Raw genomic sequence first — 16,785 nt, 5'->3', positions numbered from 1 at the left:
TGCCACCCTTGTTCAGGATTTGTGACCTGGGTTACAAGCTTTGGCCTTTCCTCTGGCTACCAACCTGCTGAGGCCTAGGGAAGACCCCGTGCCATCCAGCTGTGTCCCGGAATGCAACCAGCACTGACCCAGGGGACCTGCACAACAGAGCTACGAATCGATGGTGGCTTTGACTGAGAACAATTTGATCAGGAGAAAGAAATTTTCAGAACCCATGGACTAAGCGAAAATGCCATTAAAAAAAAAAAAAAAGAAAGAAAAAAAAGGAGATTTTGGCTCATTGGAATCTAGATTAAAGAGAAGGTGATGTCAAAAAGGTATGCAGATAGTAAGGGGATGAGGCAAAACTCCTACTGATGAAGGAAGTTTGGGAAATACTGCTCTAGAGTATTTGGAACTGAAATTTACTTACTCATTTAATTAGTCAGACATTCACTTATGCATTCATGTGGTCATTCATTCAATAAACAAGTACTGATACTGAGCACCTACTACTCTGTACCAGGCACTGGGCTAGGTGTAGGATATGTTAGTGTTTATCAAAACAAAAGCTAAAGGACCTCCATCCTTCATAGAGTTTCCTGTATAAGGGAGATTCCATGTGCTTAAGCAGGGTGTTGCTTTTTTTTTTAAGGGTGTTCCTACTTAAATAGATTTTAAAAACATAACTGAAGTGACAAATACAAACTCTTTGTAAATAAGTAGCATCTGGATACTAAATATGTTAACACTCTGAATTTTAATAGGGAATTACTAGAGATAGTTTTACCTAATCTTGTGTCAAATCACTCTTGGGCTGGGTTAATATAGCAAATTAAACACACTTCATGTGAAAATACATTACTCTTATTCAGTACTGTAAATAAAAAACACTAATACTGCTCTAGTTAGAAAATGAAATTGTGTTTGTTTCTCACAAATGAAGGTTTAGATTTGAGTCTCCTGTAGTACCTATCTCCTGAGATGCTGGCTGGGCTTTTAGAACAGCTTGCAACACAGGATCTTCCCATGGGCCACCATCTCTAATGATTCGAGTCACCAGTTCCAGATTCACATTTCCATATCTGCGGAGGTGATTCTGGCATTCCTAGGAGAGAAAAATCATTTTGGCTTTGTGAATTTAAAGGGGTTAAAAACTAAACTTGATCATCATTGTCAATAAAATGACTGATGGTCAATAAGGCAGCTGTTAAACTATAAAAGAGAAAGGGTTGCTTTAGTAACCTAATTAGGGTGTCAAAACCCCATTAGTACACAAATAGGCTTTAATGCCAAAGGTTACACAGTTCATACAAAATTGGACTTAGAAAATCCCATTATAGCAGGGATAAAATGTAACCGAAGGGAAAAACATAAGGGATGCATCATTCCTAGGAAAAGAACCAGGTCGCAAAAATATAAAAAGTGTATGTTCAGTTATGTGAGGGCTCATAAAGTTTCCATTAACAATGGCAGGCCTGACAATAAGAAGGGAATAAAGAGGTCCCTGTCCAATGCAGACTCTGGCTGGCAGGTAGGTACAGGTCCTTGTCCCTGATCCCAGATGTAGAATCTTAGATGTGGCAGAGGCTGGAAGATGGAAATTCTATTCCACTTTGTTGTATAAGTAGATTTATAGTCTTGAGATGAGAAATGACAGGTTGAAGGAATGAATCTAGCCTATAATATGAAGACTTTGCATTAGATTTAAGATAAAGATACTATTGATAAGTTGGGCATTAACTGATAATTTGTCTATGCATTTGTGTGGGTTACAAAAGATATTTGAAATGTTTTCATAGACTGGTGATTAAAATATGAGTTATATAACATAAGTTTGTAAACAATGTTAAAGAGAACTTGGTTTACTGAATTTATTTATTAGACTTAGATTTACATGATTTAATCATTTGATTAGGCATCTTAGATTCATTATGTACTTTGTCAGGTGTTTTTTAAAATGTTTCATGGAATCTGATAATTTAAAAAGATTAACTGAAAATCTAGTGAAGTAATAGATAGATTTATTTTTTAATGCATAAATTGAACTTAAGGCCTTAAGAAAAAACTAGATACTGACATTGGCAATGCTAAAAACTGGAATAAAATGCACATCACTTAAAACACAAACAACTGTCAAAATTTTTTTCTGTGCTCAAAAAATCCCTCAGACATGAAAAACTTAGTTATAAAGCGAAGCTTAGGATAAAACCACATACATTTACAAATTTTACTTAGATGAATCATTAGGCTACATATTCAAGGTGGCAATTAACATTTTGCTTTTATTGGCACTTTTCATTCATTGTTAAAATACATGAAAGAGGCTTTGTCTTCTAAGAGAACAAGGCAGCAGAAGAAATCAAGTTTCAAGACAAAGAACCATTCCAAGAAGTACCACTAAGTCAAACATGAAAATAGCCTCTAAAAGTCATTTATGGAATTCCCAAATTAAAATAAGCAGGCAAGCAAACAAAAACCCTATAAACAGTGGGCAAATTACTTAACCTTTCTGCTTTTTCAGTTAACTCTTCTACAAAATGGATACTAAAAACACCTACTTCATAGGATTGTTGTGAGGATTAAACAACACCTAGTACTGAAAAGTGCTTGGGACAATGCCTGGCACATAACAAATACTTAATAAGTGCAAGTTACTTTTTTTCTAGTATGTTTAAAGATTCTGAATAAATATTTAATTTTAGGACACCCAACTGCTTAGCATAAAATTAATTTCTATATTTCCATGTGTCAGCATGTTATAGCACTCATAAAAATAAGGTATAAAGTTATTGATCAGCCATGATTTTTTTAACACATGGAACACAGTAATGATCTGGGCAATGACTTCACGGATAAAAATTATAATCAGTTTCAAACCTCAAGGTAAATAAATTCCTAAATTGCTCTAGACATACGTATCATTGCCCATACAAATTAAGCTACTGTAAGCTGGCTTTTGGTCCAAAGCACAAGAAATACGGTAAGCTGGATGCCAGCCCATGAATCACTGGTGAGGCTTTCACTCTGCTGTGGAACTCTTGGTGAGGCACCAATAATATAGCACTTAGCACTGTGGGACCTAAAACAGGACTTGGGTCTCAAGTCAAAAGATGATGAAACAGATCTACTGCTAATATCTTAAACTTGGCAGAAAATAAGAAACACTTGGAGGTCTTGTTAAAAGATGATTCCCAGACCCCAATTCAAACCTACTGTTTTAATTATTAAACCTACTATTTAATTATTATAATTTAAAGTTTCTAAGGGAAAACCCTAATAACCTGTATGTTTAACAATAGCTAGCCCTCAGTCAGCTCTGGCATATGTTTTCATTGTACTTCCTACATTTAAAGTGCACTGTCATAAATGTTTATACTATAAAGTATATACTTGCACTCCTACCAATCCTTCTATTAAAATTAGTAAATTAGATTAAGTTCATTTTCTAAGATACAATTATATTTAAGTGAAAGTTTTGTTTTTTGGTGCATGCATTCCTTGAGTCAAATACAACATGTTTTGGAGACCACTTCTATGGGGAAGTAAATCTGGATAGGAAATAGAGATGAAATAAAGATTTCACTTTGGTCTATTTAATAAGACACAGAATGAAAGAAAAGTTTTTAAGTATCTTTGGGCTCATTTTTCCTTAAATAGTATGGTGAATGGTTTTCAATTTAAAAGCTCTCAAGTGAAAAAGGAAATACTTAAATCACTCTAGATTTACAACTTATCTTTTCTAGAGTATATTTATATTGTATTTTTTAGGAGGTTTATTTAATTTAAAAACCTATATATTAACTTGGACCTATATATTAACTTAATCCTTTATTTACTCACTGCATTGTACTAAATATAATTCCCTTGGAAACTTACATTCAGCCTTGTGTCTTTGCCAAAGTAGAGAGAAAACATAATTTCTTCACTCTTCTTTTATAATCTGTTTAGTTCCAGAAGACTTTTCTTTCACAAACTTGCTGTCACTTTGCATGTCTGTGTAGCTGCAGGTCAGTGTTCTGGTCATTACACAAACTTAATCTGAATCCTTTCGTTTATCATAGTATAAAAGTTCTTAATACTTAAACTTCATATTTAAGGACCTCTGAATTTACCAACCTAACTCATTCACCTATGAATGAACACCATGACTCCGCTTCTCCAGCCTGGTTTTTAATGTCTCCTAAGCTTATCTCATACTTCCTTGCCTATGCCTTTTCTCCTACCACTCTCCCCTACAACTTTCTCCTGTCTTCCCACTGAGAAGCCTCCACTAGCTACCTCAATCCATAATAATTCTCCAGCAGTACTGAAAATCTGTACAACTCCACTCTTCTGGTACTCATTATATAGGAGAAAGGCCATGCATTACTGAGTAGGTGTTGCCATCATCTTACTTCCTAGGTAGTTAGAAGTTTCTTCAGTCAGAAAAGGAAAGTATACCAGAGAAGACATATTCTTAAATAATAGATAACTTTTAAAATCAAATTAGGATTTTATAGAAATCTGTGAAAGCAGAAGCATTATGAAATATGTCTTATTTTGAATGAAATCAGATTCCAGAATTAAGTATAAAATACCACGTCAAATTCATTCATAAGCAAGATATTGCAGCAGATCAGAGCAAAAATGTAAAAGGTATTCAATGTGATTGATTTATAAAACCAAAGACTTTAAAACACAGCAAACTCTTTATAATTTATAACACCTGGAAATGAGAATGATCATATCTTTTATTATTATATTTTCATTAGCTGTGGTAAAGTACTTCAAAAGGGGTAAAATTCAAAGATGTTATGCAGTTTTCTTTTACAAAAAGACAGTTCTCACAAATTTGCTGTTCTTCTCTGTGATAGGTTTCTGAGAAGTATTTATCTGATGTTTTTGAAAAAATTAGCATTCTGAGTTTTCTAATATAGAAAGAACAGTATACAGTGAGAAAGTTATTACTCTGAAAAAGAAAGTTCTTAGGAGATGATCATTTAAAATAGATGCTTGGATGTATTTACATCATTACATGACTGTTGTTGCCCCAATTCAATACCAACTATAATGCTTGTATTTATGACATTAAAAAAATGTAATTAGAATTTTCTGTTTAAAACATGCTTCATTTGGAGCATTTTAATGAGTTTTCAGTTTATTTGTTTAAAAATGGTTACTGTTCAAGAAAACAGTGATTTCAGAAACAACAAATTTAGTCAAATTTAGTCAAATTGCAAAAAAATTGCAAATTAAAAAAAAATTTTTCAAATTTAGTCAAATTGCAAAAAAATTGCAAATTGCAAATTTTTTATTAAAAATTTTTCAATAATATTGTCATGTGAGTGTATGTTCCTCGGTTCTTTGTTTTGTCACAACAAAGATTTGGAGTGACGATATGAACTTAAAATTTTTTAAAAATAAAGCACATTTAGTCATACTGGTGTCATTAAAGTTTTACACTGTTAAAATATTATTTTACTACATATTTTTATGTTTTATAATAGTTGTTGTTTAGTTGGTAAAGTCATGTCCAACTCTTTTGCAACCTCGTGAATTGTAGCCCATGAGGCTTCTCTGTCCATGGGATTTCCTAGGCAAGAACTTTGGGGTGGGTTGCAATTTCCTCTTCCAAGGGGTCATCCCGACCCAGGGATCAAACCCATGTTTCCTGTATTGGCAGGCAGACTTTTTACCACCGAGCCACCTGGGAGCCCATACAGTATTAATGAAAGTGAAAGTGTCCATCACTCAGTCGTGTCCCACTCTTTGCAACCCCATGGACTGTAGCCCACCAGGCTCCTCTCTCCACGGGATTCCCCAGACAAGAATACTGGAGTGGGTTGCCATTCACTTCTCCAGGGGATCTTCAGGACCAGGGATCGAACCTGGGTCTTCCACATTGCAGGTAGATTCTTTACCATCTGAGCCACAGGGAATATTTCCAAATACTATAGTATTTGTACATGTACATAAAATAACACCTATACACATATTGGAGATATATGTTCAAACTTAAAAAGTCTGAATGGGTATGATATCAGAAGTCTAAGGATTCCTAGTTTTAGGTATTATTTATTTATTTTTGTGTTTGGTATCAGTTATAAAACTCATCTTCTTCTATTGATCCTAATGGCTTGGCAGTTTTCTTCAACATCTCCTGGTCTGCTTCTTCCTTGCCATTATTACAGTTTGTACTCTAGTCGATGCCTTCATCTGCTATCACTCAGATAGCCGCAGTAAAGTTTCTTATTTCTCTCTCTCCCCATTAGGGTGGTCTTGAAAAGGCTTTAAAATGTTAAGACTATGAAGCATTTAAGATAGTATAAATAAAAACATTTCTTTAAACCTGTTCTTTTGACCCATACATTATTGCACACACATGGTTGCATCATTTAGATTAGGGAACACTGGAAAGATGGCTGAGTTGAGAATAGGATTCTATAAACCTCAACTCATTTGAGCTTAAGTTTCTGATCTATAAAACAAGGAATTATTAGATTAAATTTCTAAGGTGACTGTCATCTTAAAATTATAAAAAATTCACTATTGCATATAAATTATCCATATTTCACTTTAAAAATAACTAGAAATTATGTACTTATAAGTGAACTATTTGGAGAAGGCAATGGCACCCCACTCCAGTACTCTCGCCTAGAAAATTCCATGGATGGAGGAGCCTGGTAGGCTGCAGGTCATGGGGTCGCAAAGAGTCGGACATGACTGTGAGACTTCACTTCCACTTTTCACTTTCATGCATCGGAGAAGGAAATGGCAGCCCACTCCAGTGTTCTTGCCTGGAGAATCCCAGGGATGGCGGAGCCTGGTGGGCTGCCATCTCTGGGGTCGCACAGAGTCGGACACAACTGAAGCAACTTAGCAGTAGCAGCAGTGAACTATTGGGGCTTTTGAAAAAATAAAAATATTAATGAGTTATTGTCTCCTATTTAATAAACCTGATTAAATTTTTTTACATTTAAAATTTTTAGGTAACAATATAAATGTTACTTAGTTTTTTTCTGAAGGGGAAATCAATCATAAATAAAGTAAAACCACCAATTCAGAGTATAATCAGATTTCAGAATTAATTGGTAGTTGCCGTAACAGGCTTCCCTCGTGGCTCAGATGGTAAAGAATCCACCTGCAGTGTGGGAGACCTGGGTTTGATCCCTGGGTTGGGAAGATCCTTTGGAGGAGGGTATGGCAACCCACTCCAGTATTCTTGCCTGGAGGATCCTCATGAACAGAGGAACCTGGCAGGCTATAGTCCATGGGGTCACAAAGAGTAGGAAATGACTGAGCAACTAAGCACAGTACAGCACAGCACTTTCAATTTAAAGACAGAAAATTTAATTTCTGCATATCTTATTAAGAAACATTTACTTCTAATTTAGTTCAAAATTATTTTTACATAGAAAGTCTGAAGATTACAAAGAAATATATTTCTATGTGTGTTATCTGAGTATGAAAGTACAACCTACCCTACTATCAATAATTTAAAATAAGTAATGAAATGATATGGCCATCAGAGAAGTGCTATTGTTACAGTTCTAACCTGTAAGACAGACCCTGAAGCAGAATTAAGGTAGCTGCAAGATTTACTTGAGCACAGGTTCCTAGGCAAACTAAATATAAAATATGACTCCGTGAATAGGTCAGTCAAGAGAACAGGTCACAATATGGGTTATGCTACAAATTGACAAGTTACTAAAGCTCCAATAAATATTGTTGAATGAATGAATAAAATTTCTCAAGTCTTTGGTTTAATGATTTATTTAGAAATATTTTATCTGGGAAAATATATATTACTTTAGGTATTAATATGGTCAGATAATATGGGAACACAATTTTGAAACTGCTTCTCACAGAAGGTCCTGCTCTTAAGCTGATATTTGTTGTTCAGTTGCTCAGTTGTGACTGTTTGCAATCCCATGGACTGCAGCATGCCAGGCTTCCCTATCCTTCACCATCTCCCAGAGTTTGCTCAAACTCATGTCCATTGCATGGAGTCAGTGATGCCATCCAAACATCTCGTCCTCTGTCATACCCTTCTCTCCTCCTGCATTCAATCTTTCCTGGCATCAGAGTCTTTTCCAATGAGTTGGCTCTTTGCATCAGGTGGTCAAAATATTGGAGCTTCAGCATCAAGCCTTCCAATGAATAATCAGGGTTGATTTCCTTTAGAATTGACTGGTTTGATCTCTTTGCAGTCCAAAGGACTCTCAGAGGTCTTCTCCAACAGAGAAGGTTCGAGAAAGAATCAATTCTTGGGCGCTTAGCCTTCTTTATGGTCCAGTCTCACATCCATACATGACTACTGGAAAAACCATAGCTTTGACTAGATGGACCTCTGTCGGCAATGTCTCTGCTTTTTAATACACTGTCTAGGTTTGTCATAGCTTTTCTTTTAAGAAGAAAGTGTCTTTTAATTTTATGGCTGAAGTCACTGTCCACAGTGATTTTGGAGCCCAAGAAAATAAAGTCTCTCACTGTTTCCATTGTTTTCCCATCTATTTACCATGAAGTGATAGGACTGGATGCCATAATCTTAGTTATCTGAGTGCTGAGTTTTAAGCCAGCTTTTACACTCTCCTCTTTCACTTTCATCAAGAGGCTCTTTAGTTCCTCTTCACTTTCTGCCATAAGGTTGGTGTCATCTTCAATAATTATGAGGTTATTAATATTTCTCCCTGAAATCTTGATTTCAGCTTATGCTTCACCAGCCCAGTATTTCTCATGATGTACTCTGCATATAAGTTAAATAAGCAGGGTGACTATATATGCAGCCTTGATCTACTCCTTTCCCAATTTGGAACCAGTCTGTTGTTCCATGTCCGGTTTTAACTCTTGCTTCTTGACCTGTATACAGATTTCTTAGGAGGCAAGTAAGGTGGTCTGGTATTTCCATCTCTTTCAGAATTTTCCACAGTTTGTTGTGATCCACACAGTCAAAGGCTTTAGCATAGTCAATGAAGCGTAAGTAGATGTTTTTCGGGAATTCTCTTGCTTTTTCTATAATCCAGCGGATGTTGGCAATTTGATCTCTGGTTCCTCTGCCTTTTCTAAATCCAGCTGATACATCTGGAATTTCTCAGTTCATGTACTGTTGAAGCCTAGCTTGGAGTTATATTTTAAAACCTTTTAACCAGAGTTACAAAGGTAGTTTTGAATACCAAGATGAGAAATTTGCCAAATCTTTGGGAAATTTATTCCAATTAGTCTAGGGAGGGGACATGATCTAGGTTTTGAGAAGGTTTTAGTGGAATGTCAATAGTTCTAAACTTATTCCTATTAGCTAAAATAATAAAATCTGGGAGACACACTGGTCTTATGAAGATGATGAATATATACTCTCACTTCTTTTTGTGTGTGTGTTAGTTGCTCAGTCATGTCCGACTCCTTGTGACCCCATGCACTGTAGCCTGCCAGGCTCCTCTTTTCATGGAATTCTCCAGGCAAGAATACTCGAGTGGGTTGCCATTCCCTTCTCCAGGGGATCTTCCCAACCCAGAGATTGAACCCTGGTCTCCTGCACTGCAGGTAGATGCTTTACCATCTGAGCCACCAGTGAAGCCACTCTAACTTCTCAGGGGAGATCAACACTTGCCCCAGTAAAACAGGGTGGACATAACAAGCTATTTACACTCCTCTCTTGTGGCTGGTTCTTTTACTTCTGATTATTTTTTGCCCTTCAAGATGCTATTACAGTAAGATAGCCTTGGGCCTCCTCCTGTTTGTGAGTTTTTGTTCCCTATTTCCTCCCACCTCCTTTCCCTACTCACACAAAGAAGGTCAAACAGATGGAAAAATAGGGTAGAGTACCAAGAAAAAAAAAAACTTAACTAAGACCAACTTCTCTGCTCAGTCGCTCAGTTGTGTCAGACTCTTTATAATCCTGTGGACTGTATCCTGTGAGGCTCGTCTGTCCATGTGATTCTTCACACAAGAATACTAGAGTGGGTCGCCATTTCCTCCTCCAGGGGATCTTCACTGACCCTGGGATTGAACCCTGCATCTCTACAGAGCTCTAGCAGTAATGCTTTTAGATTACAGGTTGGGGTTTTGTTGACTACTTCAGGGTCAATCTCTTCCCCCCCCCCCTCCTAAATTAACAAGTGAACAAAAATCTATATAACATTTATTTTTCTCTTGATTAATAAAATGATACATGATCTTGACTTGAAACAAATTAGGGAGATATACATAAAAACCCATAAATCTACCATTAATTGGGCATCATTCAGTTCAGTTCAGTTCAATTGTTCAGTTGTGTCCAACTCTTTACAATCCCATGGATTGCAGCATGCCAGGCTTCTCTGTCCATCATGAACTCCCGAGCTTGCTCAAACTCATGTCCATTGAGTCAGCGATGCCATCCCACCATCTCATCCTCTGTTGTCACAGTCTCCTCCTGCCTTCTTCTTTCTCAGGATCAGGGTCTTTTCCAGTGAGTTGGCTCTTGGCATCAGCTGGCCAAAGCACTGGAGCTTCAGCTTCCGCATCAGTCCTTCCAAGGAATATTCAGGACTTATTATTTCCTTTAGGACTGACTAGTTTGATCTCCTTGCAGTGCAGGGGACTCTCAAGAGTCTTCTCAGTTCAAAAGTATCAATTCTTTGGCACTAGCCTTATGGTTCAACTCTCACATCCATATATGACTACTGGAAAAACCACAGCTTTGACTATATGGACCTTTGTTGGTAAAGTAATGTCTCTGCTTTTGGGTATCATTAGTACTTGGATATTCCAAAGATATTTAAAACTCTTGTGTCTAGAATGGAACTTATCTTCTTTCTAGATCTTCCTCTTCCCCATATGATCAATGCTCAGTTAGTGAATAGCACTACTCTACGTGGTTATTTGAAAGGAAATGGCAACCCAGTCCATTATTCTTGCCTGGAGAATCCCATGGACAGAGAAGCCTGGTGGGCTGTGGTCCATAGTGTTGCAAAGAGCTGGACAGGACTGAAGTCACTTAAGTACATACATGGTTACTTCAGCTTAAATGCCCAAGAATATACTTGATTCCTCTCTCTTTTCCTTACTTCCATCCAATCAGTACTATAATCTGAGATCTTAGTTGTTGATTATTGTGTGTGTACTTTTATTCAAAATTTATAGTTTCTTTTTTCAGAATCATTTCTGGTATTAATAGGATTTTCATAACAACATATTAACAATAGTGTGCTTACTTTTACTTGTTTCTTCAGATCAGTCCTATTTTTTTTTCCCATAACCACTCTGTGTAAATTCTTTGCTTTGATCACTTCTAAATCAGCTGGTTTCTTTCTTTCATTTTCCTGATAAAAGATATGTAGCTGGTTGGTCTTCTAAGTATCTGGACTATTTATTTCTGTTGTCCTCTCTCATAAACTACAGGGCTTGCCATCTGTATTATTAAATAATACTTTTTCCCTTTAAAAACTCAGGATATTATTTGTTCTGCCATTTGTTACAATGAAGAAGTTCACTGAAGACCTGATTTTATTCTTTCCTTTGTGAGAACCCTAGTTTTTCTATGTGAGTCCTGCATCTGTAGGAGTTTTTTTAATCCTAAAAACGAAGACTGTAATAAGATATGGCTGTATGTAACCATGAATTGAAAATTAATTTTTAAAAATTATTTACTTCACTGGTTTGGTTTTTCTTAGAGCTAGTCTGCTGTTGATAGCCTTCACTACACTTTTAATTTAGTGGTTTCCTCTCCATATAGTATTTTACTTCCATACATCCTTGAGGTTGTCCTTTCTTTTAAATTTCACTTCAGTTTCACAGAAGATACTTGAGACTCAACCACAGCAAGAACATAACTGATCCTTAAAAAACAAACAAAAAAAGAAAACACCTTTTATCTTACCATGTAACTGATGGTAATTCATGTTATTTAGTCTCTTCATTCATCTCTACCTAGAGTATTTACAACAGAGAGCTGTTTTACTAATGGATAAATAGGTCTTTGTCAAATTTTTCAAGTCCAAACAGAGAAGGTAAAAGTTTCTAAGTATGATTTGTTAAGAGTAATGGCCTGTGAGGCAGTAAACTATGAGGAAGCTACAGCTGGAGCTGTACAGCTGAGCTATTCAGAAAACATTCTTAACCTCTGGGTACTGGGACAGGCTGCATTTAGTTTGGGTCATACCATCATTCTCTCAATGAAAGGAATGCTCTCACGCAGAGCCATACATGCCATTTTTAATGTAGATTTAACAGTCACATCACAATTCCTGTTCTGTTGGTTCTGCTGCATACCTAGTGTATTTTCAGGAAGCACCAACCGGAATGAGATTGCCCACATACCAAATGACCCACTATTGCTATTTCCTCTGGCCTCTATTGTTACAAGCTGGTGGGGGGAGCCACATATTACTGGATAGCACTGGATGGTTCTCTCTTTTATCTCTGTCCCTCATTTCCCTATTTAATCACATTCAGTTAACCAACTGCCGATTTTATAGCATTCACAAGGAATTTTTTTCCAAATTTTACATTATTTTTGTCATTTCATTGAGAGTCTATTTAAATAAATTAACAGATTTTGGAGACCAAGTGTAATGAATTCAATTACAAGCCTATGGAAAGCTCACCAATGAACAGATTAAAATAAAAATAATAATAATGAAGTTGGTGCATCACACAAGAAATGTGTCATCTTCTTATGTTGAGGTAAAGAAAAATTACCAGAGGCCAAGTTCCAAGAAAGCAAGCTTTTAGGAGCCAGCACAGATCCTCCTCATCTTACGATGGGGTTAAGGCCTAATAAACCACCGTAAGATGAAAATACCATAAGTCGAAAATGCATTTAATACATCTAACCTCCCAAACATCATAGCTTAGCCAAGCCGGCCTTAAAAATGCTCAGAACACTTCTACTGGGCTTATAGTTGGGAAAAGTCATCTATCACAAAGCCTATTTTATAATAAAATGTTGAACACCTCATGTAATTTATTGATTATACTGAAAGTCAAAAACAGAATGGCTGTCTGGGTACAGAATGGTTTTAAGTGTACTTGTTGTCTACTCTCATGATAGCATGGCTAATTGGAGCTACTGGGAGCTGCTGCCACTGCCCAGCATCATGAGACAGCACCATACAGCATATCATTAGCCAGGAAGAGATCAAATTTCAACATGTGAAGTACACTTTCTACTAAATGGTACGCTTTCACACCATCGTAAAGCTGAAAAATCCTAAGTTGAACCACTGTAAGTTGGGGACAATCTGTATATGGAACATCTGGCTCTAAGAATGAAGTTTCCTCTTGGAATAAAGCACAGAGTAAAATACAGTCAATGGATAAGAAGAATAAGTAATTTCTACCTAAACAACTCAAGGTTTAGGAAATCTGAAATTCACAGAAGAAAAGAATAAGCTTAAGAGGTAGGTTTTGATTTCATCATGAAAAACAGAAATCCTAATAATATGACTTCATGAGTTCACATACTTCACCAGACAGGCTACAGGCCTTCCTTAGACCTTAAACCTGATCATTTTTCTAAGAACAATGCCAAACGGAGGACCCTATACAGCAAATACAATTACTGTTTCCACTTTACAAACAATGAAACTGACACTGAAATTATGTAACTTGCCCAAGATGACAGAGTGGCAAGTCGGGAAATGGGAAGGAAATGGGTGGGGGAAGAGAATGAACAATTAACTCAAATCTGCCAAGAATGTTAGTCCCTTGCTAATTCAAAGTGTGATCTAGGGACCAGCACCATCAGCATCACCTCATAGCTTGTTAGAAATGCAGATTCTCAGGTCCCAACCCAGAACTACTGAATCATTAACTTGGATTTTAACAAAATTCCCATGTGATCTTTATGTACACTAAAGTATGAGCACCTGTGTTTGTCCTACTTCTTGTAGAGAAGAGCATGATCTTAGCTGGTATGAATCTGTATGAAAGATGGATAGAAATGTACCACTTGGGAACTAGGGCTTGCACTAGTAGAAAGTATTAAAAAAAAAAATTCAAAAGGTGACATTGGGTTTGTCATTGGATTACCAAAGGTTGGTCTAAAGCCTGGAGAATTCACAAGCTTACAAATGTGAGGTTTTAAAGGAGTATACATGATGGACTACATATTGTCCTTTCTTGAGTCCCTTAGGGCACATGGCTGGGGAAGCACCAGCAGCAGCGGTTCAGTTAGAAAATGAAGACTATTCTCCAGATAAAGCTAAAATGGGTACAAAAGGTGAAATTTCTCCAAGGAAACAGAAATTAGAGGCTTAGGAAAATTTAGAGTAGGAGTGGGCCACAATATCACAAGTAGCAGAAATGCAGAGATTGAAAACAAACAGGAGAAGGGGTGGGTTTTAGAATTTGTTGAGGAAACAGAAAACTGTGCAAACCTATTGAGGTTGAGGAACTCTCTCTATTGAGTAATTAATTATTTAGATAACTGAATGGAAACTCTGTTGACAAAGCGAAAAAAGGATATACCCTTCACAAATAGTATGATTTCACACATTTAAAACAGAAGTCAAATACTGTCTCTTATCAACTCTAAAAACACTTCAGTATTTCCCACTGAAGTCATTTGTCACTTTCTAAAATACTTGCAATTTACAAAGGTTTGACTTCTTGTCTTTCTGTCTCTAAACTAGAATTAAAGCCCACAATAGCAAGGTTTTTCTGGTTTTGCTTATTATGGTTTTTTCCCAGAGCTTAGTGCATAGCGCACAGTGGGAACTAAATAAATATTTACTGAAGCAAAAATTCAAGAATAGATTGCTAAGGACACAAGTGTCGAAGGAAAAATGGAATGGAAAATTATTTTAAAATACCTGAATATAGACTCTAGTTAGAATGCAGTTTCCATGAGAACAGGTATTTTTACCTCTTTTGCTCAATGTAAGGATGGATACAATAGAAAGTTCAATATAATGTAACTGATTCTAAGATGTGTTTTTTTCATATTTTTTTTAACACTAAGATCATATTGTTTTACAATACTATCTGAATCCATGTCAGCCTGGTAATGTAACCATGTAGTAATGTAACCATGATGTACTTGTCATTCTGAACCCAAGGACATCAAAGACAGCATGAAACCTTGCCAGACGGTTTACTGGTGACTCAGAATAAAACCCAAGAGACTAGCAGAGCACTCTTTTAACTCTTGGATATCAAATGGTATAGGTATAGATAATTAATCTAACTTAATACCCCTGAAGCAGGAGTCAAAAGGTGACTAAACAGAACTTACTGTAAGTCATTTTAAGCTTTTAAAAACCCAGTACAAATAACTTTTAGTTCTTTTATTAACTATTTTAGGAAATGCTACATCACCAACACTTTCGATGCCACTGAAGACAAAATAGTGTAGAAAAACAGACACTGATGACTGGCGAGGAGAAGCAATTCTAGAGTCAGATTCTGAGTGTGAAGAAGTTTTAGATGTACTTTAGCCAATTAAGTTTGCTTATAGTTTTCCTATTTTAGGACTTCCCTGATAGCTCAGTTGGTAAAGAATCTGCCTGCAATGCAGGAGACCCTGGTTCAATTCCTGGGTCGGGAAGACCTGCTGGAGGAGGGAAAGGCTACCCACTCTAGTATTCTTGGGCTTCCCTGGTGGTTCAGCTGGTAAAGAATTCACCTGCAATGTGGGAGACCTGGGTTTGATCCCTGGGTTGGGAAGATCCTCTGGAGAAGGGAAAGGCTACCCACTCCAGTATTCGGGCCTGGAGAATTCCATGGACTATATGTCAATGGGGTCACAAAGAGTCGGACACAACTGAGCGACTTTCACTTCACTTCCTATTTTATTTATGTACCAGAATGATCAATCATAAAAATCTGTTTTAATTCAACCTTAAACTCTTCAAGTAAACATGAAATACAAATTATAGGGAAGAGAAAGCACTGCACAACTTCTCTGTGACTCTGATGATTTCCTTCCTCAATGTAGAATGCAGTCTGTTGTCTCAACAGTTATACCCCTAGGGGGAGCTCAAAGTCCATCTTCCTTTACGTGTGTGTGCTCAGTCACTCAGTTGGGTCCGACTCTGCAACCCCATGGGCTGTAGCCCACCAGGCTTCTCTGTCCATTGGATTTCCCAGGCAAGAATACTGGAGTGGCTTGCCATTTCCTTCTCCAGGGGATTTTCCCGACTCAGGCATCAAACCTATGTCTCCTGCATTAGCAGGAGGATTCTTTACCACTGCGCCACCTGGGAAGCCCCACATCTTCCTTTATTCCACCCCTAAAAAGGGCAATGAGATACTGCCAAGGACACATTAGTGAGCCACAGTACTATATATTGCTTCCCAACAAAATGGTAAAAAAAAAAACATCAAATGATCTTGTATCTACAGGTGAGGTCTTAGATCTTTAGTCATTCCCTTCTAGATTTATTCTTCATTCATAAAGTGTATGCAAAAAGAAAAAGAAAAAAAAACCCTGCCTCCTCTCTTGGGAAGGCTATTAAGGAAATAGATGAGAATATCAGAAAATAGCCAAGGGAAAAAGTGGCATGGGGACAGACAACCTGCTTCTAGTCTAGGCAAAAAGAGTGCTTTTTCTATGGCTAAGGGCTATGCATGGGGTTTTGCAATGAAAGCCTTTAGCAATAAAAAGCATGCTAGCAATAAAAGGATGTGCTTGGGAAGCTACAGGGGGTGGTGGCAGCAGGCTCCAGTCTAGCAAATAAGGAATTAAAATCTAATGTATGAACTGCTTAGAAGTACAGCTAAAAGTTATTTTAAGAACTTTCTTTTCTGCTAATGTAACAGAATCTTAAGCATTGTCACATTAGGAAATCTAGAAGCTTATAATCAATAAATAATCAATATACTATTTTCAGGTGGAGCAAAAGG

The 16,785-nt window shown here is 36.8% G+C and overlaps 2 protein-coding genes across 8 annotated transcripts in view; one reads left to right on the top strand and one right to left on the bottom strand.

Annotated features, from left to right (window-relative positions):
* The window catches only part of CGGBP1 (CGG triplet repeat binding protein 1), a 101,226-nt gene that overhangs the window by 27,291 nt on the left and 57,150 nt on the right, over positions 1–16,785 (top strand). The window lies entirely within an intron of this gene.
* ZNF654 (zinc finger protein 654) overlaps positions 1–16,785 on the bottom strand; it is an 84,831-nt gene that overhangs the window by 18,030 nt on the left and 50,016 nt on the right. For 6 of the 7 annotated variants that reach the window (XM_055567845.1, XM_055567842.1, XM_055567843.1 and 3 more), the window contains one exon: positions 952–1,087. The exons of the other annotated variant lie outside the window; for it this stretch is intronic. In XM_055567845.1, coding sequence (XP_055423820.1) covers positions 952–1,087 — 136 coding nt within the window. The remainder of the gene's footprint in view (positions 1–951; positions 1,088–16,785) is intronic. 7 annotated transcript variants of the gene reach the window in all.

The sequence above is a fragment of the Bubalus kerabau genome, chromosome 2, assembly GCF_029407905.1.
Source record: "Bubalus kerabau isolate K-KA32 ecotype Philippines breed swamp buffalo chromosome 2, PCC_UOA_SB_1v2, whole genome shotgun sequence".
Lineage (NCBI taxonomy): Eukaryota > Metazoa > Chordata > Mammalia > Artiodactyla > Bovidae > Bubalus > Bubalus kerabau.
Note: the sequence above shows the minus strand (reverse complement) of the source record. Positions and strands in the feature narration are given on the sequence as shown.